Consider the following 10,341-nt stretch of genomic DNA (forward strand, 5'->3'; position numbering starts at 1 on the left):
GGCTCAGCCTGGGGCGTGTGGCCTGGGCCCTCGCCGGGGTCCCGCTGGGCCTAAGCTGAGCCCCTCGGCCCCGGTAAGCACCTCCTCGCCCCTCCTGCCCTCGCTGAGCCCTCCCTGTGGTTTCAGATGTGGACGAATGTGCCGACCAGAGCCATGGATGCGGTCAGCTCTGCATCAACACAGCCGGGAGCTACCGCTGCGCCTGCCAGGACGGCTTCAGCCTCGCTGCCGACGACAAGACGTGCCAGCCCCTGGTGCCAGCCCCCGAGCCAGAAACCTTCAGCCAAGCAGGTAACCTGTCCCCCCCGCCGCTGCAGGACAGCCCTGGCTGCTCAGGGCCTTCGCTGGAAGCTGGGATTAACACTCAGCATCGCAGGGTGGCTGGAGCAGGAGGAGGGATGACAGGCAGAACCCCTCAGCTTTATTCTCAGTGACCCAGGAGTCCCTCTACCACCCACCCAACCTCCCCTGCGCACAAATCCAGCCACTGCTCCATCTGCAGAGGTGACAGAGCCTGGCTGCAGCATGCGGGGGCTGGGATGTGGCTGTTCTCTCCATCGTCATCGTCCTTCCCGCAGGGCAGGTCTGGAGCCACGAGGAACAGCGGGCGCCGCTGGTGACGGCCCATTATTACTTTTGGTACGCGCTGTGACACTTCAAACTCGTACCGTGAGTAATAATGCGCTGTGGCCAGCACTGGCATCACGCAGCAAACGCCTGGGAGAGCAGGACACCGTCCAGACGTGCCCCACAAGCCACCTGCTTTTATCCCCCATCCAGGGCCCTCAGCAGGGACGATCCTTTGTGCCCCCCATGGGATGGGGCAGACCCAGGTGCTAACTGATCTGACAACCCATGAAAGGCCAGGCTTTGCCAGACATCTTATCCTTTAAGCATCACCCCACTGCCTGAAAAATTCCCCTGCTTTGTTGCAGGTACTCCAGCAGCAAGGAGAGGCTTGTGTGTGTTAGCAGCAGGACTAGATGCAGCGCTTGCAGCGGGCGTTGGATCCAATTGATGCCCCGGGGGCTGGTTCCAGCAGGGCAGACCCCGGGGGCTCACTAGGAGGGGAGCAGAAAGCAGCAGAGCTTGGCCTGAGCCCTGCAGCAATGTCTCTCCCCTGTCTCTACCTTCCACTTCACCTCAGGCAATGGGCTTCTTTTGGTCCCTTTTTCAGGTCCCCCCAGTGAAATGAAGGAAGAAATGAAAGACCTGAGGAGCAGAGTGGAAGCGCTGGAGCAGGTGAGCTTTCAGCCCACAGCTCTGCCCTGCCCCTGTTGCAGCTCAAGGCCGCGCTCAGCCAGCTCCCACCCAGGGCCGATAGCAGCCAGAGTTTCCCTCCACCCCGGCTCTATTTTTAACACCGCGCTGGCCTCACGCCGCAGCGATCCCAGCTGTGCTCCACGCTGCCGGCAGCACCCACGCAGCAGCAATTTCAGCCCAGCGGCCCTTTGAATGCACCCAAATTTACCCCGGTGGGGTGCAGCCCTGCAGGCAGCGTGTTCCATCGCGTCGGGTGGTCCTCCTGGCTGCGGGGACACACACTCAGGGCTCCGCTTCTCCCTGCAGAAACTCCAGCTGGTGCTGGCCCCCTTCCACAACCTCATGCCATCCGCGCCGGAGGACGTCGGCGCAGACCCCATCAGCCGGCTGTCCCACTCCCTCCAGCAGCTGGACAGAATCGACTCCCTCAGCGAGCAGATCTCCTTCCTCGAGGAGCGGCTGGAGACGTGTAAGTGCCAGGAAAAAGCGGGGTTGAAGCATTTCACTCCACCCAGGCTGGCCACGGTGAGCAGATGCGGGCCAGCGAGATCAGTAACGCACATGCCCCTATTAATCTATATTTCCCTCCAGCTCAGCAGCCTGTAATTAATAGAAGATGAACACAAACAGCCCATTAGTTTCATTTCAAAGCTGTTGCTATGGCTGCGCCATCTGACTGCCCTTGTAGCAGCCAAAAATCCTGAGACTGGCACATGGAAACGGGGCTCTGGGGCAGAAGCGGAGGGAGCCCGCTCCGAGCAGCAGGTCACGGCTCGCGACCGGCACCCTCACCCATCTGTGCAGGTTCCTGTGCTGGTACAACTGACTCCTCAGAAAAGAAACCCCAGTTCTTAGGAAATTAACAGTCCAAAAAAAAAGTCCATCAGGGAAGTTGGGGGAGTGTGCAGAAGTTGGCAGATTTACGAGCCTGGGAAGTTTTAGGCATTTCTTTTTTGAAGTCCGGTCCAAGCAGCGGAGCAGAGAGGGTCTCCTGAGTAGCAAACTCTGAACAAGAGACACGAGGCAGAGTGAAATGGCTGAAGTTGGGGGGTTCTGCAGCACCCCAGAGCGGGGCAGCGCTCGGGTCCCCGAGGCGGCGCTCTCCCGCCCCAGCACTGCAGCTTGAGGCAGGGTAGAGCACAAACCACATGAAGACTTTATTTTTTCTTTGCGAGCTCTTTGCAAAGTTCGTTTTACTAAATAATTCCAGTCAAAGACGCCCAGCTCGGGAGCTGCTGTGAAGCAGCAGCCTGGCGCTCACACAGAGGGGTGAAGGTGCTTGGAAAGATTGAAGGGGAAAAACTGTTTGAGGGCATGTCACGTCCCAGTTCACTGCTTGCAGTAATGGCTTAGATATAAAAGACTTCAAAGAACTTGTTTGAAGACTAAGTAGCTGCAAATAGACACTTAAAAAACATCTCGGAAAAGGGTAATGATCAGAACCACTGAGTGTTCCAGCAGAACGAGTTTCCTGGTATTGCCCTGTACATATTATTAGTGACAGCACCGAGGAATGTGAGCAGTATCACAAGGTAACATGGATTTATTCCAGGGGATGACTCCAAAATCCTCAAATTAACTTCTGCCAAGCCCGTTCCAGCAAGCAAAACTTGTTTTTGTCCCTCTCAGGGTCTTGAAGGTCCCTGGAGGACACAAGACTCTCCGTTCACGCTCCAGCAAGGGCGAGGGCTTGCAGGGCATCCCATGGAGAGTGAAGTAACCGTCCATTTTCTGTGCTTTGCAAAGCATTTCACAACTGAGTGCAAAGATACAGCTGCACCCTCCAATTGTCTGCGCAGTGGGGATGCGCGTAAGGACTGAAAACCGTTCTCTCTTCTTTAAAGGCTCGAGGTCGGATCCCTTTAGGCCAGAACCATTTTAGCCCCCACCAAGTCTGATTCATCCCCACGTCAGCCCAGGCTGTCCCTGCTTGGGGCAGGGGGGGGTGTTGTAGGCTCCCCACTGTGTGGGGCTGTGTCACCACCGCCCCGTCCCCAGCCCAGGTGGCTCCCCGGGCACTGGGGCCCTCGGGGACCAGCAGCACCTGCTCCCACTCCCTGTCACACGGAGCCAGCGCCACGCTGGGCTCCCAAACACGGCAGGACAGAGCCAGCCTGGGGGGCTGGCAAAGGGAAAGCGGGGGTGACATTCACAGAGGTTGAGGTCAACCTCATCCTTCTTGGGGAAGGAGACAAACTGAACCCAGGCTAACAACATCGCTGGATTATTTTTGTTTTTTCCCCATTTCCTCAGGTTCCTGCAGGAATGAACTCTAGCCGAGTGCATCCACAGCTCTTATCTCACCCTCCAGCCCCAGGCTGGGGATGAAGCTGCAGCACCGACAGGAAGGCAGAGGGTAGCAGGAGAAGGCTGGTTTCCCATCAGCACCTCCATCATTTTCTCTTCCAAGTCACCTTATCAACGGTCATACAGTTACTTCCAAACTGGACTCTGAGCCCTCAGCATCTCACCCCCTTCCTTGCTGGAGAGGCAGAAAATAAAATACCTTACCTCACGCCGTTAGTGCCTGGCTGTGCCAGGGAGACCGGCTGTACGCGAAGCCGCGTGGTGCCCAGCTTTGCCTGGTTTTTACTGAGCGTTACCCTGGGACATCATCCCCCCAGGACCTGGGGGCACGGGGCGGTCATGCTGCCTGCCCAGGGGAGCACAGACCTGGCCTGGGCAGGGCAGCTGCTGCCCCCACCAAAAACCTGGGGACAAATCCCGTATTTTGGAGAACCGCAGCGGTAACAAGGCTTCCCCATGGGCCTGAAGGCGCAGAGGGTCTGGTTTGACTTGAGTTAGCAAACCCTTCCCTGCGACGTGCCCACCATCGGCACAGAACAGGCAGGGACAAACCTCTGCCCCTGGGTTGTGCCAAGGAGGGAGGGACAGTCCCCTGTGCGAGGGCGGTGCTTACGGGCATGGCCACCAGCTGCTGCGTTAGCCGGCCCCTGCCAGACACGGCAGCCACACGCTCCTACCTCCCCCCAGCACCGTTCTGCTCAGGCCCAAGGACCAGTAGAGCTGAGCAGAGGGAGCCAACCTGGTACAACGCTTCCCTACTTGCCTCCAGCGGAGAGCTGAAGGGGTTGTACCAAAATAAAACCTCCTGCTGCATCAGGACTGGCCCGGAGGGTGCTTGCGGCGAGGCCCTGCTTTAACACAGGCACCACCTTCCTCCTCCCCTGCCAGAGGCCCCTGCGGGTGGCTGTCCCCCTAGTTCAGGCCAGGTTAGCAGCACAGCCCTTCTGCCTGGGGAGCACAGGGTGGGGACAGGAACCTGCCCTTGCCCCTGGGTCACCAAACCCACCCCCTGCAATAGCCGAGGGCTCAGCACCCTTCTTCCTCCCACAGCAGCGCTCCCACACAAGACCAGGAGTCTCCTTTATTTAAATAACCAAAGGTGTACTTTGTTTTTCTTTAAAGCACATGACATTATTCTCACCCCGATGAAAAGTGAACAGCAGAAAACCGCACCCTGAGGCACCGCTCCCTCCTCCCAGGGACGGACGGGTGCTGCAGGAGTCGCTCGGTGGACGTGGTTATGTCCCCCCCAACCCCAGGAGCTCTCCTAGGAGCCTCCTGGGTTCTACCTCCACGACAGCCCTTTATCTGCTGCTCTTACAAAGTGCTGGTTCCGTTCCCATCCTCCCACCCCAACCCGTCCCACAGCGGGTCTGACCCCTGAGTCTGTACTAAGGCCCCTCTGGTAAAGCCCCCTGGCCCCCGCCAAGGCACCAGCTCAGCCCGAGGGGCCCCAGCTCCCTCGGGGCCTCCCTGCCTTTCCCTGTTGAGGCTTGAGCCCCCAAATGCCCCACGACTGCAATTCCACCAGTGCAGCCCCAGCTGGGCTGCAAAACCCAGTTGCGTTGGTTGCCTGAGTAGCCCACCTCAAGGTTAAACACCGGTGGGCCACAAACAGGAGGGCTAAAGCCTCCCTGACCCCGAGTGAGAGGGGAAGGTTCCCTGGAACCACGGCCCTGCCCCAACCCTGCTCTTCGCAGAAGGCACCAACACTTCTGCAGCTCCCAGCCGTGGATCCAGGAGCCCTTTTGACCCATCACCTCAAAGCACGGGGGAACCCCCTTTATCTGAACAGAGAAAAAAGCCCATTTGCCCCAAAAAGGAGAGCTGAAGCCTCCCGAGCCCCCTTACAGCTGTGGCTCTGTAGGAGTTTTACAAGCCTTGCAGAGCAGCAGCAAAGACACACGGGAGAGGCACCATCTCTTGGCCAGTGCTGACCATGACAAGTGGCAAAAGGAGCAACGGCAGGGCCCTTTGCATCGGCAGCTGAACCACCACGGCAGGGAGCTGGGGGCACTTTCCCCAACACCGAAGCAGCCCCGAGCCCACCCTGGTATCCAGAGGTGGGCCACAAACAAGTCACACACGAGGACAGGTTTGTCCTGATTTTAAAAATCAAGCTGGTGGCTCTGAGCGGTAGAAACAAGGGTGGGGTGTCATGTTCAGCTAAACTCGGCCCAGACCATACAGTGCTGGCTTGCTCAGACTGCAGCTTCCCTCTCCACCGCTGTACCCTGTCCTGAGCAAGGGCCCCGGTTCAGACAAGGCAATCGAGCCCAAAGAAACACTGTAAGGCCCCACACATTCCCTTCCGCAGCCCGGCTGAGGTTACTGACCCCAAGTGCCTCCTTCAGAAGCAAAAGGCTTGGCTCAGGAGTGCCTGGGCAAGACAAAACCCCAGCACAAGGTGCTGCTGCCACCCGAGGACGACTCTCAAGGAGACAGGTCCTGCCCCTGGCACCGCAGGGCAGCGCGCCGGGAGGACATCGTGCTCCCAGCGAGCCAGAGTCTGGATTTTCACCGGATTCTCAGCCGCGTTCGAGCAGCATCAAGGTTGTGCAGATACAAACTGCTGCCTGGTGGTTTCCATCAGGGTAGGGCCAGGCCGGCACAAACACGGGTGCAGGGGCACTGACGTGAGGCAGAGCCCTGCCTCCAGCCAGGTTTTCATTGTCACCCCACATCAGCTGCCTGAGCTGGGGGAACTCACCTCTCTGGTCATTGAGCCCTTTGGTAGCACAAGTTTGACGCCTGAGAAATTCAGAAAAAGAAGACGGTTCATTGCGAGATAATGAATCCACGGGAGAAATCCACTCAATGGGGAACCTCAGCGCTGGCTTGATACCCCGTGTGTGTGCCAGTCCGTGGTGATCCCAGAGTTCGAAGTCGCTGCAGAGGAAGAGAAGTTCCTTGAGTATTTGGCAACAGACGGGTCCCTTCAGCCACCGCCACACAGTGACGCCACTGGAGAAGCATCTAGGATGAGTCCTTGGCCTCACTTGGACGGCCCGACAGCCTGAAAAGGGTCTCCCTCATGGTACGGAAACATCTGTCAGTGAGGTCGGAGACATCGTCTGATGTCAGGCCTTTGGTCTCTATTGGAGGTAGAATCTCAACCTTGATTTTGCCTGGGAACAAGAGAAGAGCTTGTGAGAAACCCTCACGCCCCAGGAATGCTGTTCTCGGCCCCTCAAAGCCCCCTGCTCCCCCCGCCCTGGCCAGCCCCCAGCACAGCTCTCAGCCCCTCACAGGGCTTCAGGAGGGAGCGCAGGCAGAGCCGCACCCCTCTCAGGGCTGAGGGGCTGCTCTGGGATCCAACCCTGCCCTTGAGCAGCTGTGCCACCCTTCTGCCCCAAACTGACACCCCAGCAAGAACTTGCCCCCTTCCAAGGCTGGTGGCCGCTCTGCTCGCACTTGCTGGCCAGAAGAGTCGGAGGAACCCAGGGCCACGGACCTGCTCAGCTCCAGGGCCGTGCCAGGCACAGCCTGACCGGGTGCTCCCTCCACCTGCCCCCCTCCAGCCCTCCTACCTTTGGGGGGCTCCAGCCACGTGGGAAGGGAGCACAGCAAGCATGGCTTTTGCCCAAAAATGAGAGTTACTGCTCCAAGCTGACTGCAAGCCAACTTTCTGCCCAGCACTTGCACTGACAGACTCCAGAGCTTTGATACAACCAGCTTCCTCGGTTTGCTCACAGAGGGGTCCCTGCTTTGAAGGGTCAGGAGGCAGAGCACGCTGGCTCCTTCCCCCAAAGCCTCACCAAAAGACTTGGGTTGTGCCAGTTATGAGAAGGAGAGGTGGTGTCCATTTTTTAATGACAACATCTCTCACTGTATTTAATTACATTCTTTTCTGAGTTAACCCAGCCCAGGCTCTGGTGCCAAGTGCTTTCAACCGACTCCACACATGCCCCGGAGGAATGACTCCTGTTTACCCCAGCTCTGCTCCCCTCTCCCACGCTAGTGAACCAGATCCCCACATGGCTATGGCATCAGCCCTGTCTCCAAGTGACTGTAAAGACACTTAGGCTCTTTGATACCTGATGTAAATAGCTTCTTCTTTGGGTTATAGAAGGTAGTGAAGGAGGAATAAACCACAGGGATCACCGGGACCTTGGGGAAGAAGAAAAAGAGGAGTTACTTGCACTGCAGCAACTCAGGGCAGGCCAGAGGTAAGCAGCAAATCCCACGCAGCAGATCTGACCTGGCCCAGCTCTCAGACACTCAGACACTCACGAGGCAAGACCTGCTTCCAAAGGCTGGGAGAGTCAGGAGTCAGATGGGATCAAAACTACTCCCCAGCAACTCAAGGTACAGGGACATTCCAAGTTATGTTTCAGGGCGTCTTGTCCCAAGCCAGACTTCAAAACTCAGGTACCTATTCTGTGACCTGCAAACATCTGGAGGGTGCCTGTTTTGACAGGTCCTGCTGTGCTGTACAGGCACATATCTGGGGGAGGCCGGCTGGTGTGCCTTCAGTGTCTAAAAAAAGGAGTCACCAGTCTCAATCAATTGCTCTCAGGGAAGCGTCAGACAGGCAGAGACACAGCCAGGAGGGCAGGCACAGAGTCATTATCTCAGTGCTAATAACACAGACAGGATCTGCAGTCGGTGACTCAGGGGGAGTATTAGCAGAGGTGGGTACCATTTCCACTCTCTTCCTTCTAGCAGCTGCCAGCCCCTGCCTGGGTTGTGTCACGCCAGCAGGAATGAGGATGGTACAACCCAGGCTACACCCTGGGCTTGGCCAGTTGAACCCAGCAAGAGATCTGGCACCTACTCCCTTCCCAGGATCCCTGCTGTAACACCTCTTCTAGGGAAAGCAGTTTTCCCTCAGGTCTCGAGTCATCCCAGTCCCAAGATTCGAGGCCAAGCACATGTGGGAAGGCAGAGCGCCCATCTCCTTCCTCCCAGCCACCTCCCTGGCACATAGTCGCCAGCACCCAGGAGCCGAGCAGGGTGGTCCAAGCTTCCAGCAGCCGCCGGGGCGCGGGGAGCAGAGCCAGGCCCGCAGTGCCGCTGGCACACTGCCCCAGAGCCCTGCCCGGGCACGCACCACCGCTCTCTCAGCGGCACTGACAGCTCTAGCTGTCCAGAGCCAAGGAGCTGTTTGTCTGCTCCACCACTAACAGCTCACAGATCTCGTCATTTTGGAGAGAAAAGGCATTTAAGACATACCAAGAAATACTGTATGGCTGTCTGGGAGGGAGCAGCTATTTCCACACAGACCAAGCCCAGCCCTGGCACTGCCAATCCTCAATCAACACTACACTATTGCAACCTGGGGGATTGAGAAATGCATCAACAGCTTCGGGATGCCCCAGGCAAGCTCACAAAGCGCAGCCCCCGCTGGGCTCCCTGACAGAAGCAAGCTCTGTGCTGCAGACACTGCACCGCCACGCTGCCAGGCAGCTGCCTGCAAAGCCCAAGTGCTGCCTGTCCCCCACGCTCTGTCCTCCAGATGGGACACAGGGACTGCAGTGCTGGGGCGGCCAGGGGAGGGGACAAGGCAGCTTCTCCACCCGTCCACAGGGGTCAAGTCACTCCTGCAGGGGATGGAAAAGGCCCTTGGCTCCTGCACTGATCACACCTAAGGGGGGTTTAGTCGAGGAGCTCAGCTGTGACCTGGGAACAGAGCTCATCTGAGAGCACATAAACCACATCGCTGCATGACCCCTCTGCAATGCCACTGCAAAAACATTCAGGGTCCCCGTGGAGGAGCAAAGCGCTATTACCTGTGCCTGGACGGCGAGGTGAAATGCTCCTTTCTTGAACGGCAGCAAATCCCCAGTGCAGTTCCTTGTGCCCTCTGGGTACACCCACACCTTCACCTGCACACGGGGAGATAAGGTTCTGCTCCAGCAATCCACTTACAGGTTCCCTTCCTGCTGGCCCAGCCACCAGCCAGCCCCACCAAGAGATGCTGGGAGCTGTAACTGCAGGCAAGCCAGCACCAGGAATTCCACATGCCCCCACGTCACCCCAGGACGCCCAGCCACACGTCAACCTCACCAAATGCCAGAGTCACACTCACATTTTCAGTTGTCATAGTCTTGGCCACCTCTGCCATCACCATCTTGGCGCTGGTGGTGCTCTTCCTGTTGATGAAGATGACACCGCCGAGGTAGATGATGAGCCCCACGGAACCGGTGTACATCAGCTCCTTCTTGCCCACCTGGACACAGTCGTCGGGCAGGACCTCCATCAGCCCTAACACGATGGCAGAGGGTGAGACCCAGCAGCCACCCCCCTCTGCCTGCACTTGGAGGGGACAAGAGGGACAATCTGAGGTGTGGAGGGGAGCATCAGGGACAGACCAGTGCTTTGTTGCTTTGCTGGCTCCTGCTGCCGTCAAGAGAGCAAACAGAGACTCGGTGCGCAGCATAACGACAGGGGCAGGGTGGCTGCAGGTCACAGCAAGACTCCTCAAGAGGCAGCTCACTCCTTGGCCCCAAGGCACACAGCAGGGCCACCCCGCACACCCAGATGCCTTCTAGGCCAGCCAGGCTATCAGCCAGGCAGGGGGGTAACAGGGAGCTGAGAAGCACCTGAAACTGAGCAGTACCTGGGGTGCTGCGCAGGGGTGTGACAGCTCGGAGTGAGGGGAGAGCCTTCCTGCAGGCAGCACTGATAGAAAAAGCTGGAGCAGCCGGCTCGGGAGCTGTGCTTGGGGGCAGGGGGCTGCTTGGCCAGGAGATGAGAGCGAGCAGGATTTCTCTGCCCATGAGCAAGAGAACTTCTCCCTCGCTCACTCCCTCCCTCGCTCCCTCCCTC

General features: G+C 58.2%; 2 protein-coding genes across 2 annotated transcripts in view; one reads left to right on the forward strand and one right to left on the reverse strand.

Moving 5' to 3' along the window:
• EGFL7 (EGF like domain multiple 7) overlaps nt 1–4,469 on the forward strand; it is a 12,488-nt gene extending 8,019 nt beyond the window's left edge. Inside the window, exons 2-5 of the mRNA XM_026860652.1 lie at nt 109–291; nt 1,178–1,242; nt 1,570–1,732; nt 3,517–4,469. Of these exons, the coding sequence (XP_026716453.1) occupies nt 109–291; nt 1,178–1,242; nt 1,570–1,732; nt 3,517–3,539 (434 nt within the window). The 3' untranslated portion in view covers nt 3,540–4,469. The remainder of the gene's footprint in view (nt 1–108; nt 292–1,177; nt 1,243–1,569; nt 1,733–3,516) is intronic.
• A 205-nt stretch (nt 4,470–4,674) lies between these two features.
• Nucleotides 4,675–10,341, reverse strand: part of AGPAT2 (1-acylglycerol-3-phosphate O-acyltransferase 2) — a 6,154-nt gene continuing 487 nt past the window's right edge. The window contains exons 2-5 of the mRNA XM_026860612.1: nt 9,602–9,777; nt 9,303–9,398; nt 7,608–7,680; nt 4,675–6,698 (exon numbers count right to left, since the gene is read on the reverse strand). Coding sequence (XP_026716413.1) covers nt 6,547–6,698; nt 7,608–7,680; nt 9,303–9,398; nt 9,602–9,777 — 497 coding nt within the window. The 3' untranslated portion in view covers nt 4,675–6,546. The remainder of the gene's footprint in view (nt 6,699–7,607; nt 7,681–9,302; nt 9,399–9,601; nt 9,778–10,341) is intronic.

Source organism: Athene cunicularia, assembly GCF_003259725.1.
Source record: "Athene cunicularia isolate RWA chromosome 17 unlocalized genomic scaffold, athCun1 chr17_part1, whole genome shotgun sequence".
NCBI lineage: Eukaryota > Metazoa > Chordata > Aves > Strigiformes > Strigidae > Athene > Athene cunicularia.